General features: G+C 39.7%; 1 protein-coding gene across 6 annotated transcripts; it reads left to right on the plus strand.

Annotated features, from left to right (window-relative positions):
- The first annotated feature begins 261 nt into the window (after positions 1-261).
- Positions 262-20,549, plus strand: CRX (cone-rod homeobox). Of its 6 annotated transcripts, none has more exons than XM_075606878.1 (7): positions 262-774; positions 6,165-6,208; positions 12,264-12,332; positions 12,387-12,525; positions 15,631-15,678; positions 17,162-17,313; positions 18,166-20,549. In XM_075606878.1, the coding sequence occupies exons 4-7, from the start codon at positions 12,429-12,431 to the stop codon at positions 18,787-18,789; spliced, it is 921 nt and encodes a 306-aa protein (XP_075462993.1). In that variant the 5' UTR covers positions 262-774; positions 6,165-6,208; positions 12,264-12,332; positions 12,387-12,428; the 3' UTR covers positions 18,790-20,549. The 6 variants fall into 6 exon arrangements, with proteins under 6 accessions (XP_075462993.1, XP_075462992.1, XP_075462997.1 ...); XM_075606877.1 differs by having other exon boundaries at positions 263-774; positions 12,393-12,525; XM_075606880.1 differs by lacking the exon at positions 262-774 and adding an exon at positions 1,364-1,661 and having other exon boundaries at positions 12,393-12,525.
- The last annotated feature ends 1,972 nt before the right edge of the window (positions 20,550-22,521 follow it).

A 22,521-nucleotide genomic window follows, 5' to 3' on the forward strand; every position in this document is an offset into this window, starting at 1 on the left:
GGGCACCCAAACCCTGCCCACCAGTAATAAAAAGCCACCACCTGCCCCCCCAGCATCCCACCGAGATGGGGACAGATCCGTCCACAGGGACATCTGTCTCCCTGCAGCCCCCTGGAGCCAACGTGAGGTGTCAGCAACTCGTCTCGGGGGATGAGAGCTAATTGGTGGCGGCATGTCAACTCTGGATTAGCCAACCCACACAGAGACAAGCGGGGTGGGCATCCTGGCAAAGTCACCTCCGTCCAGACCTCTCACCCTCCCCTCCTCCCACCCCTGCTGCCACACTCCTCGCATTAACCAGTGACATTTAGACAATGGACCATGACATCCCCGCCCCTCTGTCTTAAGGATAGGCACCCTGTCTCCTTTTGCAACTCTTATTTGTTTTGCCACCCACTAAACAGCATCCTTCCTTCTCCCTGTACCCGCGCACCCATCTCTACCTGTGCTGCTCATCCTTCCTTCTCCCTGTACCTGCGCAGCCATCTCTACCTGTGCTGCTCATCCTTCCTTCTCCCTGTACCTGCGCACCCATCTCTACCTGTGCTGCTCATTCTTCCTTCTCCCTGTACCTGCGCACCCATCTCTACCTGTGCTGCTCATCCTTCCTTCTCCCTGTACCTGCGCACCCATCTCTACCTGTGCTGCTCATTCTTCCTTCTCCCTGTACCTGCGCAGCCATCTCTACCTGTGCTGCTCATCCTTCCTTCTCCCTGTACCTGCGCAGCCATCTCTACCTGTGCTGCTCATCCTTCGCCACTTCTCCTTGCAGAGGTAAGTCCCCTGTTCCTGCGCCGGTCCATTCACTGCACTTTTCTGCTTGTGGGATATCTGGTGATTCCCAACTGATCCAGATTTAAAAGAGAGGTTTAGCCCTCCTGATAAAATTATTGCTAATGATTTAAAGTCCTTACCCCTGATAATACAGCTCTGCTCCCTCTGATCTAGCTTAACTCCTTTCATGTTGTGTGCTCAGCAGCACAAAGTTTAAAAAAAAAAAGGTTACTTTATCCAGATATATTTGTTTTCGGATGAAGAGGCAGAGATTTGTGAGTAGCCTGGGACAAGAGTCTTTGGAAGAGTCAAACTGGGGGAGCCAAGATAATCTATCCTGCGGGGAGAAAAATGCATACTATCTATATGTCATTTATATTATTGTTGCATTAATTAGTATTATCCTATCATGTTTGGAAGTTTTTTCCAGATAGATAGGATAGATAGATAGATAGATAGATAGATAGATAGATAGATAGATAGATAGATAGATAGATAGATAGATAGATAGATAGATAGATAGATAGATAGATAGATAGATATGTTTAACATTTATATAAATCAATTTTAACCAAAGATTTGCACAAAGCATGAACAGAGTTCCGAAGATCTTAATCAAAATCTATGAAAAAGTTGATAGACAGACAGACAGACCAATATAAATTTAGATAGATATATACTGTAGATTGACAGACAGAGTATAGTTAGATAGCTGTGTTTCTTGCCCCTCTTGCACTTAAGGAGTTTACTTGACACAGTATATTAAGTTTGCAAAGCCCTGCACACACTTTCAGGCCTATATAAGAATTATGATAAATAGGCACACGACTGACTGACAGAGCAGGAATATCACTCAACAGCAAAGCAGCAGCTTAATTGGTACCTGGGTGAGTTTATATCCTGCAGGGGTCAAAAGCCTTCAGAGCAATGTTTTATAGTCTCATAAACTGCTAAGAAACACAAAGCCTCCCTCTGTCATCACTTTGCATTTAACATAACAGCTAGAAGAGAACCGTGTTGATTAATTTCGTACACACACACACACACACACACAAACACACACACATATATATATTTTTACGTAGATCATTTTTTTCTACGTTTATTCTGTCCCACAAAGCAGATCAGTGGTACCACTCCTAGTGATTTGTATATGAAAACGTAGTGTTACTCTGGGTATTGTATGTATACAGTATATAAAATGAGTAGCCCTCTGGATTTGTACAGAAAAAGTAGTGATACTCTGAGGTGATATATATTTAAATAGTGGTACTTTCGACTTGTAAATGAAATAAATCGTTTGGGATTATATATAGAAAAATGTGTGGTTCTCTGGGATTGTATATAGAAAAATAATGGTATTTTGGGTTTGTAAATAAAAAGTAGTGTTACCCTGGGGTTGTGTGTGTGTATATATATATATATATATAAAGTAGTGGTCCTCTGGGTCTGCATATATAAAAAGAGTGTTACTCTGGGGGGGGGGAGGGTGGTGTGTGTGTGTGTGTGTGTGTGTGTGTGTGTGTGTGTGTGTGTGTGTGTGTGTGTGTGTGTGTGTGTGTGTGTGTGTGTGTGTGTGTGTGTGTGTGTGTGTGTGTGTGTGTATATAGTGGTACTACTATGGGTTTGCATATATAAAAAGTAGTGGCACTCTAGGATTTGCAAATAAACCCCTCTGGTGCTATCATACTTTTACCATTGAGCTCGGGGATATATTAATTAACCAATGCACTGCCAGAGAGTCCTGCAATGCTACTCCTGCTACTAACTCTCCGTACCTCACCCCACGCAGCACTTAGCTCTTTGGCTCTGGGATTCCTTTCTCCCAAAGTTTTATTTGACTTAATGCTCTTCTGTATACTTTGCAACGTGCGCAGGAATCTAATTCTGTACAGTGCTGAGTACATGGAGTGCGTTATATCAATAAACAATGCAATTCCGCAAAGGGGTTAATCCATTACCACATCCCTTGCTGAAGGAATTTCTTTATGTTTTTTTTTTTTAATATATAGTACAAAAATAAACTAATAAAGCATTATATTCATAGTTTCAACTTGCCCCTTCCTATTTGAGTAATATGTTTTATTAGAATGTTTTGACTCATAACAGCAGCATTGAAAGGTTCCAGCATGTTCTGCACAAACCCTCCCGTGTGTTTTATAAGCCGGCCCTGCCTGGGGATGACTCTGCCGGTACCAGGCCTGTCATTATAACAGGCACCCAGGGCAGCGAGCACACTCATCTCGCAGCTCCTTCTGCCAGGCGCTCATATACAGGTGGGCACGTATTGTATCGCAGGCAGATCGTATTTACACCTGGTCCTGATCACCTTTCGTTATCAGTAAGTGATTATCTGTTGTTTAATTTATATGCTATCATATTGCCCTCTTAAAAGTAAGAGTTAATAATAAGTTTGACAACTTAACAGGACTTAGATGTCATTTCCTTTGATTGTTTCTCTTTGATAAATCCAGACTGTTTATTTCTATTTTTTTTAGCCAGTTTTGCAACCGGGAGACTTTGATAAATAGACCCAGTAGCCAAACGTTGTTGCGTCACTGACTGCTTTTGTTGACTCAATCCTGGTCACGCTGGCAGAGAAAGGGTTAATCTTTTTGCACTTCCTAGAGCGGCTATCTTAAAGTCACCAGAAATAGCGGCTCCCCTCCTGCTCTCTATTCTGCTCTGGCTGCGTCTCTTCTTCCCTCCTGCTCTCTATTCTGCTCTGGCTGCGTCTCTTCTTCCCTCCTGCTCTCTATTCTGCTCTGGCTGCGTCTCTTCTTCCCTCCTGCTCTCTATTCTGCTCTGGCTGCGTCTCTTCTCCCCTCCTGCTCTCTATTCTGCTGTGGCTGCGTCTCTTCTACCCTCCTGCTTTCTATTCTGCTCTGGCTGCGTCTCTTCTTCCCTCCTGCTCTCTATTCTGCTCTGGCTGCGTCTCTTCTTCCCTCCTGCTCTCTATTCTGCTCTGGCTGCGTCTCTTCTTCCCCCCTGCTCTCTATTCTGCTCTGGCTGCGTCTCTTCTTCCCCCCTGCTCTCTATTCTGCTCTGGCTGCGTCTCTTCTTCCCCCCTGCTCTCTATTCTGCTCTGGCTGCGTCTCTTCTTCCCTCCTGCTCTCTATTCTTCTCTGGCTGCGTCTCTTCTCCCCTCCTGCTCTCTATTCTTCTCTGGCTGCGTCTCTTCTCCCCTCCTGCTCTCTATTCTGCTCTGGCTGCGTCTCTTCTTCCCCCTGTCTGTGCGGTGGGATCCCAAAGGTTAACAAACAAGGGATTTCAAAGAAAGAGTGAGAGAGAGAGAAGGAAGAAAGGAGCAGACTTTCTAGGCTTAACATTGCTTGCACTTTCTGCCTCTTCGTTAAACACTTCACACTGTGAAACAAGTGTGTTTCCAACCAGCTAAAGATAGATAGATGATAAATAGATACATAGATATAGATACATTGTAGAAAGATATACAAAGTTGGAGATAGACAGACTGATAGATAAATAGATAGGCAGACAGATAATGCAAAAACTATTGCTTAAAATGCATGTTTTTAACTCAAGCGATTTCAGGCAAGTGACCAGTCTTATGTTTGCTCATTAAATATTGTCTGTACAGGGGGTGGTACTATTTCAGACTTCATATATTGTGCAAAATTGTATACATTGTGTATTGTGTAGAATTTGGGCACCGAAGAACTGTTTCGCATCCTTTAGGGTCTTCTCTAAATACACACAAAGTCGAATACATTGATACATAAGGTGAAGAAAAAGGATGAGCCTGATAGGCACAAATTGATACGGTACATCCCACAAATCCAATTAATTGATACATCCAGCATATTCACATGGCTGTTAGTGTCAGGTCAACACTTACATGGACCATTTGGTGGTTTTTATACATAGAACTTTAGTTGATCTCATGGGTTCACTGATGTTTATTGTACTATAGAGCACGATACCTTTCCTATAAGCAGATGTACAGATGCAGCAAAACGTGGGGGGTTTGCCCCCGGCCAAGCTGCAGGACCCATGGATCCCCCGGTAGCGCTAGCACTGTAGCTGCGGCGCTAGCCTGTGTCTCGCTACATCAAAGGTGGTCCTGGAAAATACAGATTCTTTGTAGGTTGTTAGTGGACCAACACAAGAGTTATTCGTAGTTACAGTTAAAGTGCACAGGGCTTGTTATACCTTATAGGTTCCTTATAGGTTCCTTCTACAAGTGTTGGTGTCTTAAAAGGTAACACGCAGTGAATCTATAAGCAGATGCAGATAGACACCTGTCTTCAAAAAAGTCATGTATTCTGCCATTTTCTGCATGTAAACTCATTGTGCAAACTTTCCATTCTGGGAGGAACACTGATCCAAGTTGGAAGTAGGAGGGACAGATCACAACACCTTTTTTTATTTACACACCCATGGCACCAGCACTTTTATTTACACACCCAGAGTACCACTCATTTTTTATTTACACACCCAGAGTACCACTCATTTTTTATTTACACACTTATAGTTCCACCTTCTTTGTCAAGCAAAGGGGATTTCTTTTAGAAAAACCGATGTCACTTTCTGCTTTTATAGTTCAAATGTTGTATACATATTTGGTCCAAAGAGCATTTCTCCCGATTTTAAATACATCCAGGATTTTTCTAATCATACTCTTTGGTCATAGATAAATAAGCTTTTTCTTAAATCTCCAAATATTGTGCAAAGACCAGGTCAAATTTATAACCTCAAAATATGTTTCTCGAATAAATTGGGATATGTTTTTTTTTTTTACACCAGTATTTTACCAGTTTTGCAGTAGGAAGACTTGGTCCAGTGTTATTTTCACTATAAATGACATTATAATGCCCTGCCTTGCAAGGTTCAGTCTGTACAGAGCTATGCAATTGGGCACCCTTACCAAACACACACATGAATACATGCCTGTGAGGTCCCTAATACATTTAGTAATGCAAAGTTTCACTGTGCAGTTGAACAGGGGAGGGGGTTAACATTTCCAAATGCAATCACCTGCAGAAGAACAAGGGGGCCTTATACGAATCAAAGACATTAATCCCAACGTGATTTCTGGACCCACAAATGAACTAAGCAGTTCCTTCATTAGGACTTGAAAACATATTTTAAAAAAAAATCCTTACAGGCCTGCAGGAGAGAAGGGGAAAAGGAAACCTGCCCTTTCTGGGAATAAAACCCCAAATCCCCTGGCAAAATAGGGTCAAGCTCGTGTTTTTTTTTTTTTTACTGTGGGCTTAATGGGACTTTTGCAGATCACTGTTGTCCTTTTAACAGAAGCCGATGCGCCACTCTTTATTTCAAAGGGGTTTTTATTAGGTTTTATGGAGAGCTGACCCCCCCACTTAAGCTTCAGGATTCGGACATGACTGTGTTATTGTGTTTCCTTGCAGAAAACAGCAGGACTGAGTATTACTCTGGCTACTGGATCTAATAGGTAAGTGCAAGTTGTGTCATAAATAATAATATATATATCAATAAGGTACCGTTCCGCAATCTGGTAATCAGGAGACAGTAATGGTACCTGGATTGGAGTCTGGCAATGTGCTGTCTCCTTTCTGCTGGACTCCAATCCAGGTACCATTACTCTTATGCTATACTTATGGGACATGCACCAACCTTTACTATAGCCTTTGGGAGTGCCAACTGGTGTGCGTGCGTGCGTGCGTGCGTGTAACCCGTTTTTAACTATATATCTATTTTCCATTTACAATACCCTAGTTACAAAGCAAAAAAATTATATATGCAAATGATTTTTACATGCAACACATTTGTTCTACCTTTTCTGATAGTTGTTTTAGAATGGCAGATATGTTTAAGATCTTTGCAAAATAAGGCCTGGAAGTTTAAGCATATTAATATGCTTAATATTAATTAATGGGGATAAATTAGGGGAATCCTTGATGGAGAAGGATTTAGAATTGCTTGTAGACAGCAGGCTTGGCAATAGTGCCCAATGCCATGCAGTAGCTGCAAAGGCAAACAAGATCTTATCTTGCATTAAACTGGCAATAGATGGAAGGGAAGTAAACATAATTATGCCCCTTTAGGATAAGTCCCCGCTGGTGCTGAGCACGCCCATGCTTGGAGAGCGCTCCAAGCATGAGCGCCGGGTGTCCTGTTGTACACGGGCGCGGGGGAGGGTTGGGGGGCATTGCGGGGAGTTCAGAGCGCGGGTAAGTATAGATTTTTTGTTTACCTAAGCGCCGATCGCGGCTGAGCATCTGTGCACGTGCACGAGTGCTGCGCGCACCTCGTGAGCGGGGACTTACATATATCTATATATGTAAGTCTCATCCGCAAGCGCCACCCGCTCAGCGCTAGCGGGGACTTAGCCTTATAAAGCCTTAGTAAAACCACACCTTAAATATGGAGTATAATTTTGGGCACCACTCCTTACAAAAGACATTATGGAACTAGAGGAAGAGAAGAGCCACAACATTAATAAAGGGGGTGGATACTCTGATTTATGAGGGGAGGCTAGCTAAATTAGATTTATTTACATTAGAAAAGAGGCGTCTAAGAGGGGATATGATAACTATATACAAATATATTCAGGGACAATACAAGGAGCTTTCAAAAGAACTATTCATCCCACGGGCAGTACAAAGGACTCAGGGCCATCCCCTTAGGTTGGAGGAAAGGAGATTTCACCAGCAGCAAAGGAAAGGGTTCTTTACAGTAATGGCAGTTAAAATGTGGAATTCATTACCCATGGAGACTGTGATGGCAGATACAATAGTTATGTTAAAAAAAAGGTTGGACATTTTAGATGGGAAAGGTATACAGGGATCTACCAAATAAGTATACATGGGAAGGATGTTGATCCAGGGATTTATCCGATTGCCAATTCTTGGAGTCAGGAAGGAATTAATTTTTTCCCCTTAATGGGGTTTTTTGTTTGCCTTCCTCTGGATCAATAAGTAAGTATGGATATAGGATAAAGTATCTGTTGTCTGAATTTAGCATAGGTTGAACTTGATGGACGGAAGTCTTTTTTCAACCTCATCTACGATGTAACAGGTCTGAGTTATAAAGAAAATTTGAGAATCTAGCAATCCCAGTCATATGTAAGTAGTGACCCCCCCCTCCCAAAAAAATAAATAATAATAATAATAATAATTTTCCAGGAAAATCTCAGTTTGTAAATTGTGCATAGATGCCTAGTCCCTAATGTCTAGTGTTATGTTATCTTCCAGTTTCCATGCTTATTTAACTCTTGTATGATACTGTATCTCTGTTTTGTATGATACTGTATCTCTGTTTTGTATGATACTGTATCTCTGTTTTGTATGATACTGTATCTCTGTTTTGTATGATACTGTATCTCTGTTTTGTATGATACTGTATCTCTGTTAAGTGCTGCACACCACACACACACACACACACACACACACACACACACACACACACACACACACGCACGCGCGCGCGCGCATACTGAAGGTACAGTAGCGTCCTGCCTGGGTGCAAACCGCTGGGACTGGATTACAGTAAAGTAAGAAGCAGGCACTCCAGGATTTACAAAAATAAATTAAGTTTATTGCAAAACTATCAACGTTTTGGCTCTACCGGAAGCCTTTCTCAAGACTGGATGTACTATGCGGCAGAATATGTTGGTACTTTACAAATAAACAATAATAATAATATATACAAAATACAATACAAATGTATCTGAAAACTCCAAAAATACTGGAAGAATTCACAATGGCTTGTGTGATTTGGATAATAAAAACAACACCCATAATTGGATTAGCTGAGTAGAATTGCAACTTGATAACGCTTGTGTAGCAAGATGCATTTCTATTTTCTTAGCAGAAAATGCCCTACAGCCCATCAGACCAGCGTAGAATTAAATATGTTTTGTTCCTTATAGCCTTTGGAAACCCAGAGAGATCTTGTTCTTCTGACTAATGAAGGAACAATGCCTATAATTGCCTGTGATCTTTTTTTTTAACTGTAATTGTTTGGGATGGTCTTTTGAGCTACAATAATTATTTGGGATGGTCTTTTGGGTATCACCACAGACACACAGTCTAATCCATTAAGGCTGGACTGTTGTAATGTCCAACATTAACCCTTCCACTGCCACTACCGCAAAACAATGCGCTGCTTGCTTTCCTGGCAGCCAAAGGGTTAAGAGGGATGTTATCTTACATACCGGGGAAAAATCACATTATCCTGCGTCTCCAGGTTTACAGCAAAAGACTGTACAAAAAGAGGTTGTATACATTCCCTTTAGTATTTTAAATAAAGCGAAACTTTCGCCTTTAATATTTGTGATTTTATTTAATTTGCATAAATTATAAAGTTATTTAATTAGAGAAGCTGATTATGTTACTAGCAAGTTGCACAAAGAAGCAAATTGTGACGTTTATTATGATTCTTAAGTATTACGTAGCACTTGACCAATAGGATTTCTATATTTTATGAGCAAAGGAATTAAATGTGATATAGCAAACAGGTGCAACAAAACAGATTCAGATTTATTAAAACAAAACAAAAAGAAAAACAGGAATGTCAGTTAAAAGGCTTTTTTTTGCACTGGGAAAATCTTTAATACATGGCCATTAAAATCTTTGAGAGAAATGGAGATTTTTCCGGCTGACATAAGATGATCTCCTTTTACATTGAATGGGAAAAATACCACAGCAATTACGTGTCTGTAGTTAATTAGCTCTAAATTACACTACAGAGTCAGAGGTGTAACTGTTAGACTTAAAACAAGTCATTTACTGGATGGACATAAACTTATCTTTTTTTTTTTTGCTTTGTAACTAGGGTATTGTAAATGGAAAATAGATGTATAGTTAAAAACGGGTTACTCTCTCTCTCTCTCTCTCTCCTCTCTCTCTCTCTCTCTCTCTCTCTCTCTCTCTCTCTCTCTCTCTCTCTCTCTCTCTCTCTCTCTCTCTCTCTCTCTCTCTCTCTCTCTCTCTCTCTCTCTCTCTCTCTCTCTCTCTCTCTCTCTCTCTCTCTCTCTCTCTCTCTCTCTCTCTCTCTCTCTCTCTCTCTCTCTCTCTCTCTCTCTCTCTCTCTCTCTCTCTCTCTCGATCAAATCTGCCTAGCAACCTGATTTTGTATTCACAAAGCAAAACGTAGTTAATGTTGTGGAGCTATGGGCTGTTTAACAAACACACTTCACTAGCAGAAACACTTGAAGACGCACTGGGACACTATTGTTTATTGGACCGAGGGGAAGTCATTAGATATTTTGGGATCAGATCATTTTGACCGCATCTGTAGCAGTGTATCAATCAGTGTGGGTATCAATTGTTCAGAGTGTGTGCGTGTATATATATATATATATATATATATATATATATATATATATATATATATATATATACTCTTACAAAATTGATACACGCTTACCGTGTATGTGTATATGTGTAAGTTTATGTGCAATTGTTATTTGTGTAATGCTTTTGTGCTAGAAAGTATCAACTTTTAAAGTATTTTAAGCATTTTCTAAATCTGCTATTATGTGTAATAAGATACCTTAAGAACAGAGCCCAGAGCAGTTAGAAAGACTTACATTTAAATCACTGGCAGGTAATGTCTTGAAAGTTACCGCTGTGATCTTGTGAACATATCCCTGCAGAGGGTGTTATTCTCCCCCTCCCCCTGTGGGTCTGAAGCGGATATTTTTTAGAGTAGGGACCTGTAATTTGTCATATACACAATGAACCATGGCTGAATTTTACATTAAGTTTTAAGATGGTCCATTATAGGAAGTCAGGCTCTGCAATACATGTTCCAGCAGCACCTGGACACTTGAAGTACCATAAACTTTGTGATCTGAAGGACATTGCCCTATATTCCTTTTCACACGATGGGAGTTGCTAAATTGTTCAGATCTGATTAATAAACGCGGCTTAATGTCTGTATAGGGCGCACAGCATGGAAGTTCTTCATGGGTTATGTAGCACATGGACTTTAGAGACTCCCAAAAATCTCTTCTGCAGGTCCCGTAGGGGAAATCAATTCATTGAATACAAATGTAACCAAGGACCAGTTAGGGACAAACTCGTGTTACTTCTCCAGAATGCTATAAAGTAAGCTAGATCCCAGCTTGGTGCACACAGTAAGTAGCAGCACACCGCAGCGCCTGAGTGCCTTGTTCTTCTGATTGTTGTAACCTTGTAACCAGCCATTCCCCCAGCACTTTAGAAAAACGCTCGAGCTCTATCAAAGAATATCAAATTAGACGAGTAATAGTGGAAAAACAGATTATTATTATTTTTTGCACCTAACCCCCCCCCCCCCTTGTTAAATCTGGTGCTGCTTTTTGCACCAGTGATGCTGCTGAGAGGCATGGATCAACAGCTCCCCAGCCTGACCACCTTAGGGGGTCTGGTCTGGAGGAGGATAGGGATTTTAATTAATTGCAGCAGCCCTCTCCCAGATGTCATCCCAGCACATCTCCCCATCCATGTTTACCTAATTAGCACTGTATTAACATGCCCTTGGAGGTGATCATTGACATCCAAACAAAAAGGTGTAATAGGATATTAGCTGACGACACATCGCCTATTGCTCCCATGTTAAATAAACCCTTTTGTGTCGCCTAGCCCCCCATTGATGGCCATTGTCCTATGTCATTAGCCCCCTGGGGACTACACTGTAAAGTGGGATATTTGACTATCAATGGTGGGAGACCTCAATAGGACGAGCAATGTTCTTGCATTCTACATTAAGAAACCAAAGAAATGCATTGGGACAATAGAAATCCTGAAACCAGACATTCATGAAGATCGAAAAGACGAGCAAAAAAAAGTAATCTCCCCACCGATAAAAACATGTATATATTTATATATAGATTTGCAAGAACTGTTAAGCTAAATTTCTAGGAAATAGTAAATAATTTTTAAATAATTGATAAATGTGCTTGATTTTTCAAGCCTTAAATGCTGATTTTTCACCCCATAGATGACGCAATACACTACAACACTACAAAAGCCCCTGTTACATGTATGTTTTGGATGTTCCTAAAATTCACTTCTTAAAAGTCAAACAAAAAATATTTATGTAGAAGTGATTGTAATTTAAGATTGTAACTTTACACTCCCATAACTCCATGTTGTATCAAGGTTTCGGCTGGGTACATCTTCACCAGACTGGGTGATAACATGAAGCGCGTGGAGAGCTACCACCCGAACCGTTGGTTGTATTAAATCAACATTATTGCCCATTCTTTGTTGCGTTCTTTTGCTCCCCTCCCACTCCAAGCCCCTGTAAAGTCTCCACCCCAAACCAAGGGGGCGGATGGAGGTGTGGAAATTGCTAGGCAATCCTTGATTTAATTAGTGAATGGTCTGGATGGGGAGCTTTTAAGGCAAACATTGAAGTGAACTCCCCTCAGTATGTCCCCCAGTCTTGTACTCAGGATATACCATTGGAGGAGACCAAAAATCTAGGATCTGGTCTGTGGACTTCAGTCTATGTTGGTTGAGACTTCCATGTTCACTTCCGATCACTCTACTTTACAGGCGGCACTGAGAAAACGTGGGTTGCTCCAGGTATTTGGAAGCAAGGGAGCATTGGAAAGGGACTGACACCTCAAAGGACAAGAGAGGGACTGACACCTCAAAGGACAAGAGAGGGACTGACACCTCAAAGGACAAGAGCGCCCAGAGCTCGGAATTCCACCTGAAATGATGTCCTACATCAAACAGCCGCACTATGCAGTCAATGGGCTGACACTAGCGGGCTCTGGGATGGATTTGCTGCACTCAGCTGTGGGATACCCAAGTAAGTGTCACCTTATTCATGTGTTACCACCTGGGTCTCACTGTATAGTGGGTTTTGGGGACACTGGATCGCAAAAGTTAGTTAATTCAAAGAATAGGGATAGTCTCTATTTAGTATCAGTAATATTTAGTATGTAACAGTACGCGGGATGCCTTGCTCTTACAGTGACATTTATTTCAACGGTTCAATTTCTAAGCAGAAAAATAACACGAATAGATGATGTGTTTTAACTTGAATTACATTCATATTAAAAACTAATATATATGAAAAAAAAATGTTTGTTTTAGTAGTGCTTTGATGCATAATTATTACTATTATTATTATTATTATTATTATTATTATTATTATTATTATTATTATTATTATTATTATGTGTCCAGGACATTTGTATTAATGGCATTGAAGACTTCAGACTTCAGAATTGAGAAAACAAACTTTTAAAACGAAGTCGCGTATACCTTTTACCTTTTACAAACGGGACATTTGATATCGATCAATTATAAATCAATAAACCATACTCGTGGGAACGAAAGCAAATGTAATTTAAAAAAAAAACTAAATTATTTGATCATGTTGGGAATCACTGCTGGTAAATGAAATGCATATCCCTTGTCACATAAACTTTTGCTTTAGCAAATTATCTGATACCACGAAACATCACAAAATTATTTTGAACAGTAGGATTTCGTTGTAAGAAGACATATTCTTGGTCCAAATAAAATTCAAGTTTATATCACAAGTGCAGGTAAACATTTGAAAGATTCATTAAAAAAAAAAGTACAGCATATAAAAAGCATTGTTTAGTCTTATGTTTCAAAAGAATTAACAATATAAATTATATATTTTAATAGTTTTTAATGACCATGTGATATGTATACGTCAACAAAACCAAGAAAACGCCGTTTTAGGGTGGCAGCAATTAAACAAAGTAATGTAATACAAGGCTCAGTGCCATGTCTTTCAGATCTTAGTGTTTATCCTAAAAAATCTACACAAATAATTGAATTATGGACTAATAATGAGAGACTGAGGGTAAGGGCATTTTTTAGATAAGATAAAAAATATGTATACGGTGTTTTTTTAAATTAGAATACCTATACGTTGTTAGCTAAACAGAAACTAAATGTGACTATCATAAAATTGTGAAGCTAGATCATTGTAAAGAAGACACGTCTCGAACACAAGTTAGTAAAGGTGTGTGTGTAATTTAATGAACATTTGTGCACTTACAATGCTTATGTAGATTTTGAGATCCTACACCAGAGCAGTACCTAAAATAAAGACGTGGAAATCAAGTCATTGGGTACACTGTAATTCACATAAACATTTCGTTGCTTCTTATGTTCAGCATCAGGAAAAGAAGGCTTAGCAACACAGAAATAATAATAATAATAATAATAATAATAATGTATACTGTAAATACAAATATAGGATAAGTATTTGTCTTCTAAATTTAGCATAGGTTGAACTTGATGGATATATGTATTTTTTCAACCTCATCTACTTTGTAACTATGTAACATGTTTTTTTTTTAACAAACAAATGCTACAGTAAATATCCCTCTAATAATATACTTGTCAACAAACTCCATATTTTGAGGACACATTGGTCCATTTTTTAATTAGAAATTGGGGGTCTTATTTTATATATATATATATATATATATATATATATATATATATATATATATATATATATACATACATACATACACGCACATATGACAGGTAAAGATAATTAATTGTATATCAGACTGTTAACAGATATGTGATCCACGTGTTTATTTACCAAAATCGCCCGGCTGCAAATCTGGGGCAATACAACTAACAGATCTGGTACACAGTTTTTGCAGCATTGTTGCCTTGATTGCAGCTGGGAGACTTTGTTAAATGACCCCCCACTAAATGACCCTCCCTATGTATCCAGAGATGTTGTTGTGGAGCAGAAAGATTGCTCGGATGTATCAAAGAACAAAAAATCCCATTGAAAACAACAAAACATTTTCTTTGATAAACCTGGCACATCTTTTTTTCTAGTCTTAGGCTGCGCTTATAGTGCCGGCGATAGCGACGTTGCAGCAAAACAAATGCATTGCCGCCGTCGCGTGTGCGTATAGTAAGCGCAGAGCGACGGATCGGTCGCTATCGCTGGACGTCATCTCAATTTGATTTTTCCAGTGACCGTCGCGTCACCGGCACTATAAGCGCAGCCTTACACTGACAATGAAAAACAGGGGTAACAATATTCAATAATAAAATGTAAAAAAAAAAAAGTGTGGCCAACACAATCATAAAAGCCAAAATGAAAACGGTAATCTTTAGAAAAAAAATAAGATTTCCACTTCCAATGAGTTTCTCGTCCAAAAGTACTGTACTGTAATCAAGGACCAGGTGACCTGAGGAAAGGTCGTGGGTGGACCTGAAACATTGTGTTCTTCGCTGTTCCTTTAATACAACTACTTTTGGAAGAGAAACTCATTAGAAACCTTATTTTTTTCTACAGCTTACTTTTTTTGACTTTCATCCATTCACAGACACATGGGTAAAATAGGGTCTATTTATCAAAGTCAGTCCCACCCCACTGCAAAAATGGAACAAAACCAGTGCAAAGCAGCACTTTAATCATTAAAGGAAATGAATCACATGGAGAGAACATGTTGCTGTTATTTTCATTGATACATTGGATGCATTTTGTTTGCACTGATTTTGATAAATTGATCCCTATGTGTTAATATTAGTGATGGACCTTTGAAGGTACAAGGGGGTAAAGAGCACCCATTACAAATGTAGAAACAAACATTTTAGCTTATTTTTTAAGAAGAAATTATTTACATTAGAGGGGTTTCTATTTTCCTGTTCTTAATGTATACAATATTGAATAGATGTTTTTTTTTAACATGACGCTTTACACATAATCAGACTCTATGCAGTAAGAATGCAAAGTTACATTTCTCATCCCTCCAGATCCCTGACCTTCTCCCACCTGAAAACCTGCAATACAAATACAGTATAATGAAACATTTCTTATCTCTTTATTCTACTCGACATGCTGCATAAATCCTGCAACACTATATCATTAACCCTTTCATATTTCATATCTCTTTAGTTACAAATTTTGGCCAAAACATGATCAGCTACAATACCGCCTTTCAAGGTAATCCCCAAAGGGCATAGTCCTAGACTATCAAGAAATACTGTATCTACCTGACCCCTCCCTCCCCCCTCCCCTGCTTCTCTCTTTCATGGTTATGGGAATATCTCCTTGGCTTCCACAGTTTAAAAGCACTTGCCATTTACTAATCGTTGCACCATCTGCAAATTGGTGGATTAATAGCATTTCACCCAGTGCTATCCAATATGGCAGTGAAAGGATTATTAGCATTTGCCCCAGTAGCTGTAATTTAGATAAAGTAGTGGTACTGTGCCTGAAAAATACATTCAAAATGTATTTAACAATGGGGGAAAAGTCACTTTGTATTCTAGAAAGGTCTATACACGATTTATTTATATTTGGAAAGCGGAAAGGCTCCTTATAAGTACACTCATGTTTCTTTACATGGAAAGTGGAAATATTAGTTTGTCATAAAAAAAATTGTGGTACTCTGGGGTTTAAAAAAATAAAGTAGTGGTGCTCCTTACCTCCTAGAACTGTCACAGTTTGAACACTGCGAGTGGCTTGAACAGTGTTTTTAAACTGGGGTTCCCTGGGCATCCTTAAAGGGGTCCCTGCAATTTTCAGGTCATTTGAAGATTGTACCAAATACAGAAGAATTTACGATGCATTTCATCTCAGACACACTATTAGAGAGGGTTGGGGTTCCTTACAATGCATCTGATCTCAGAGGCACTATTAGAGAGGGTTGGGGTTTCTTACAATGCATCTGATCTCAGACGCGCTATTAGAGGGGGTTGGGGTTCCTTACAATGCATCTGATCTCAGACGCGCTATTAGAGAGGGCTGGGGTTCCTTACAATGCATCTGATCTCAGACGCGCTATTATAGAGAGTTGGGGTTCCTTACAATGCATCTGATCTCAGACGCGCTATTAGAGAGGGTTGGGGTTTCTTACAATGCATCTGATCTCAGACGCGCTATTAGAGAGGGTTGGGGTTCCTTACAATGCATCTGATCTCAGACGCGCTATTAGAGAGGGTTGGGGTTCCTTACAATGCATCTGATCTCAGACGCGCTATTAGAGAGGGTTGGGGTTCCTTACAATGCATCTGATCTCAGACGCGCTATTATAGAGAGTTGGGGTTCCTTACAATGCATCTGATCTCAGATGCGCTATTAGAGAGGGTTGGGGTTTCTTACAATGCATCTGATCTCAGACGCGCAATTAGAGAGGGTTGGGGTTCCTTACAATGCATCTGATCTCAGACGCGCTATTAGAGAGGGTTGGGGTTCCTTACAATATATCTGAACTCAAACACACTATAAGAAAGGGTTGGGGTTCCTTACACTGCATCTGATCTCAGACATGCTATTAGAGAGGGTTGGGGTTCTGCAGAATTTCACAATATAATTATAGGGTTACTTAACCAACAAAGGTTGAAAACCACTGGGCTAGACCATGTAAATAAAGCCATCGCAGCATTGCTAATTGTTACTCAAATCTTCTCTCTTTCACCCGCAGACACCCCTCGGAAACAGAGAAGAGAGAGGACTACATTCACCAGGGCACAGCTTGACATTTTGGAATCTCTCTTCGCTAAAACTCGTTACCCTGACATCTTCATGAGGGAGGAGGTAGCCCTAAAGATAAACCTTCCAGAGTCACGGGTGCAGGTGAGAAAAAAATGTGTATTAAAAGCTATTGGTTATGGCCCCTAATTATTTAATTATTCAGAGGCACTGACCTTCCTATTTGATTAGGGCATGACTGGTGTTAGACTTCCAACACTCAACTGGACTCCTTAGACCTTGGTAGTTATGGTGTATAATCAGATCTAGCACAAGGAAGAGTACATATCTATAATAAGGGCCATTGGCCATTCCTGAAAAATGAGCTTAAAACTGACATTTACCAAAAAGCCCTACTGTATCTGTGAGGCGCAGGATAAGACAGCTTCAATGATAAGGCTGTTTGAAGTCTGTGTGGAAAATAGTTAGGTGTTGTCTGGTGCGGTGGAGAAAGCGAAAATAATCAGCAGGAGTTGCCATGTGGACACTACTGCAGGCTTTGGGCATTTTTAAAATTTAAATAACATGAGAAACAGCTAGGACACAAAATAAAAGTAGAAACATAGACATTAGTGGCCCATTCTCTTTTCTGCTGTGAAACCTCAGACCCTATTAGATCCTTTGGGTTCTTTCATATTTAGAATCCCTTTATGTCTATATGAAGCCGTTCTGCATTCCAAACTGTATTAACCTTTACTACCTCTGCTGGGAGGCTGATCCATAAACTTATACCTCTTCCACTGAATATGTCCTAACATTTCCCCTGAGCCTCCCAAACTAAAAACATGACCCCATGTCTCTCTAAAATATGGACCACATATTTGGTCACATTGAGCGCCCATTCAGGATAGGCCAATCTTTTGTGAGGAACTTCACATTTAATGGCTATCACCGACTTTTGTCAGCTAGTGAATAACCATCTTTGTGTTATTTTATTCCCCCTTTCCTATTTTTCAGGTTTGGTTCAAGAACAGACGGGCCAAATGTCGTCAGCAACAGCAGCAGAGCAGCGGACAGGCCAAACCTCGGCCGGCCAAAAAGAAAACTTCCCCAATCAGAGAGACCAATTCAGAGGCCAGCACCAATGGCCAGTACAGTCCACCGCCCCCAGGAACAGCGGTGACCCCCAGCTCTGCGGCCAGCGCCACCGTCTCTATTTGGAGCCCAGCCTCAATCTCCCCCATCCCAGACCCTCTCTCTGCAGTCACCACACCCTGCATGCAGAGGTCAGCTGGCTACCCCATGACCTACAGCCAGGCCCCTGCCTACACTCAAAGCTACGGAGGATCCACCTCTTATTTCACAGGGCTGGACTGTGGCTCCTACCTGTCTCCCATGCACCCCCAGCTGTCAGCTCCCGGGGGCACATTGAGCCCAATCACCACTCCCACCATGGGCAGCCATCTCAGCCAGTCTCCTGCATCTCTCTCTGCCCAGGGATATGGTGCATCCAGCCTAGGCTTCACCTCAGTGGATTGCTTAGATTATAAGGACCAGACTGCCTCCTGGAAGCTCAATTTCAATGCCACTGACTGCCTTGATTATAAGGACCAAAGCTCATGGAAATTCCAGGTCTTGTGAATGAGGTCTATAACCCAATTCCATCATCATCATAATAAACAGCAGCTCTGCTTCTCAACCCAACTCTACAAGAGCCACTGAATGTCGTCCACCTGGGGGAGCTTTTGTTTCCAGTGCGAGGTTACACATATATATATATTATTTGTTGTTCAGATTTCTTTGGTTATACGAGTTAGAAGGAAATGCCAGTAGGAGCCCCATGATTTTAAAACTAGAAAAGGATTATTTTGTTTCTTCTCCTGTTTAGGGTGCAGGTCTTTGTTATTCTCTAGAGAGAAGGTGCCCTCCTAAAATCTTAAAAGAAAGGGGATGCTTTTGAACACCAGCATAAAGAGCGTGAAGACTGTGCGTATGGCAACTTTGCTGGTGATCTCTGTTTAAAAGCACTTTGGATTTGGGTTGCAATCGACCATAATTCATAGCTCATCGTGATGCTATCTGAGTCCTGTCTTTGCTGCGGATATTTCACAACAATGTTAAACTGCAGATAAGCTACAGAGAAGACAACAGCAGACCCCAATGCATTACAAACCCCTCTTGTACAAAAGGGGCTGTAAATCTCCTCAATGGGAACATTTAATCCCAGTGAATTTTGACTTCCTTTGCCAGCTTCTTGAGACACCAAATGGGCATGGTGCTTTATCTCTGGGTGTGTCAAGCACCACATTAGATGTAAACTCTTCAGGGCAGTGGGTTTTTTTGGCCTCTATTTACTAAAGTCTCCGGTTGTAAAACTGGTGCACAAGGAAAAGTTACCATTGCTTCTAATGAAATTCCTTCTCTTTCATCATTTTGATCCTGTTTATTCCAAAGCAACTATGGGGTGATAATAGTAATCATAGTTATTATAATTATTATTTAATGTACATATAGTATTGTTAGCCGACGTTGTGGAACAATGTGGACAAATCCCTGCCCTGTAGAACTTAAAACCTAATTGTAGAAATAGAAAAACAGAGAATTTACCCATGGTCTCATAAGGCTAATACTGAGTTTGGAAGGTAATTAATTCTGTATAAAAAAAAAATCTATCTATGCATTACTGACCTCTTCTGCAATATAGAGTGGAAGTGTCAGGACAGAAATACTTCTGCAATCGCTGCAATGATCACTAACGAATTCACTGTGACACTGTGTTAATAGATACTTAAAAATAAATCATTATTTTCATCTTCACGCTGGTGCAATATCACAGCACAGAATATAATTTTCTCCACAACAAATTTCAGACACATGAGAGTTTGAGTACCAGATTCTTATAGGAACATTGTCTGAGGGTAACGGAACCTCTGTAGTTCACTACAGCCATTGTGTCCCCATGCCACAGGTTGCCATTTTAAAATGTTATCGCTGATCACGTCCCTCACCAATTATCTGACAGGGTAAAGCAAACGGAAGGGATCGGAGTAGTTCATTTATATTATAAAATATTTCTTCCCTGCCCCAAATGTGAAGATCTACAGTACCCACCCTTGCCACCTTATACAAAGGAAAGTAAGCACCTGAGCATTGTATTGGTTTATGCTTTTCTTTGTTATTGTAGTGAAAACCCCATAGTGTAGGAGTTTTGTACGCTTGAGCAAATCAATGCTATATTCTTAATTCCTTCTCTGCCTAGGAGCCAGGCCCCTCTGACAGAGAAGGGGCTAAAAGAGATGATGTTTTTCTATAGGTCTACATTGTAATATTATTATCATTATTGTTATTATTATTATAAAAAAAAGTGTGAAATATCATTAAAATATTATGGTGAGCCACAAGCTGTTTCTTTATTGTGCAATTGGTAACCAGGATGCGGTTGCATCTTATTGTAACGCTTTATACGTCCCATATCAAGGGAAATGTGTAGAAACATCTCCTGGTTGGGAAACCGGAGCAAGATAAAACAGCAGAGGATTTATTGAGGAAGATAAATCTCATTATTTCCAATTTGATTTTTTCGTTTGGTTAATCGTTTGCATTTAAAAAAAGAAAAAAAAAAACATTTGTGCTGCACCAGGAATTTTGTATAAATAACATTGTGGGAATGTTATACTAAAATCCATTGTTCCGTATCATTAATACATGTATATAGAGTTTTATATGTGTGTGTTTGTTAATGTGAGAGAGGTTGAATGGGTGATCATTATAGTTATCTGTCACTGCCAGACAGATTGAGGTACAGATTGGGTAGGCATGGGGTCCCCTTTTTCTCTGTGATTTATGCGTTTGCACTTAAACAACCCCCCTCTGAGTATCTGACTCCCCTGAGCATTTTTTGCTCTTTACGAAAATTATTTAGTAGTATTAAAAATCATGATTTCCTTAATCTCTAGCTTTTGAGGTTACATTGTACTGGGCTCTGGGAAGAGCTCAATTTTATCCTTCCTGGTGCTTAATATTTCAGACGCTTTTATATATTAAAAAAAAAAAAAGTTGAAAAGGGCAACAATATAGCTCTTAATAAAGGTGCAGATCAAGCAACATCCTACATGTGTTTTTTTTTTAATAAATCAGTTTTGTACTATGAGAAAATACTTATAGAGTAGCATTAAAAAAAAATCAAGACATTTTCATGTTTTCTAATGTAACAGACATTTTTGTTTCTATAGCAACCATTTACAAAGTCACATCTCCTTCCTCTTCTGAGACAGACTCTTGCACACCCCTGTTTGTGTATCTAGTGCCTGCCTGGTCACATGATCTTTTACACAGAACTTTGCATCTTGGGTACTCTTCTGCAGCACTGACAGTGATTTAATGAACCCCCGAGCCGAATCTTTGCCAATCGATCACAGGAGAACGGATTGATCGGCAACATAGCTAATCACTTGTCAGTGTGCAGATTGTAATGATGGACATATTGAATGGAAAAGGTTTTTTTTTTTTTTTTTTTAAATGGAAGCTTGAACTGCTGCTTTAAAGTAAATTAGACAAATAAGACACAAATAAGTGTGGATTGCTGCCTTAAAGGTTCAATAGGGCCTATGTACTTACAGGATCATTGACTTTACAGTGCTAAAGTAGTGACTTCTGTATGTATGTCTATATTTATATAGCACACAGGGCTGTACTCAGCGCATTACTAAAGAGACAATACAGCACATGGAATTATAATACAATAAGTGCAACAAGCAAAATCAGACAATAGGACAGGAAATCCCTGTCACGGAGAGCTTACAATGTACCACTTGTGACATTTTACATATGACGCATAGTTCATTGTCTGAAATGACTTTTGACATATTACATTGTGTTGCATACCTGACTGATACAATTTAGATCAGAACAGAATTGTGTATTTTTTTAATAGTATTAATAAACATGAAATATGACTAATATATTTTATATTGTGAAACTAATCAATTTTGTTAATGTATATAGTGAAACATCCATGCTGCTTAAAATAAATAAATCCATGGTGGATAGATAGTGCAGAATTAGAAGTGCTTTAAGATGCTGACAATATAAACAGACTTTGTTTTTAACTTGGCAGATGATTTTAACACAGGCTCAAATATTATTGGGTTCACACATAAAAAATGTTTAGTACATGCCATTTATATCGGTGGGTCACATCCATCCCATTTGTTTGGGGCAATATACCTGCCCAAAAACATTTTTTGTTGATTTAAGTCACACAATAGGATAAAAAGGTTAGTTACATAATATAGAAGCACAAAAACATAATATCTTTTGTGATTTCTGTGCATCAATTTAAAGCCCAAAATTGTATTTGTGATGCTTAGGTGT

The sequence above is a fragment of the Ascaphus truei genome, chromosome 7 (assembly GCF_040206685.1).
Source record: "Ascaphus truei isolate aAscTru1 chromosome 7, aAscTru1.hap1, whole genome shotgun sequence".
Classification (NCBI taxonomy): Eukaryota; Metazoa; Chordata; class Amphibia; order Anura; family Ascaphidae; genus Ascaphus; species Ascaphus truei.

Coding starts and splice junctions, on each gene's coding strand:
- CRX (XM_075606878.1), top strand. CDS start 12,429: ATGATGTCCTACATCAAACAGCCGCACTATGCAGTCAATGGGCTGACA. Junction 12,526..15,630: donor CTCAGCTGTGGGATACCCAA/GTAAGTGTCACC, acceptor ATATCTCTTTAG/TTACAAATTTTGGCCAAAAC. Junction 17,314..18,165: donor TTCCAGAGTCACGGGTGCAG/GTGAGAAAAAAA, acceptor CCTATTTTTCAG/GTTTGGTTCAAGAACAGACG.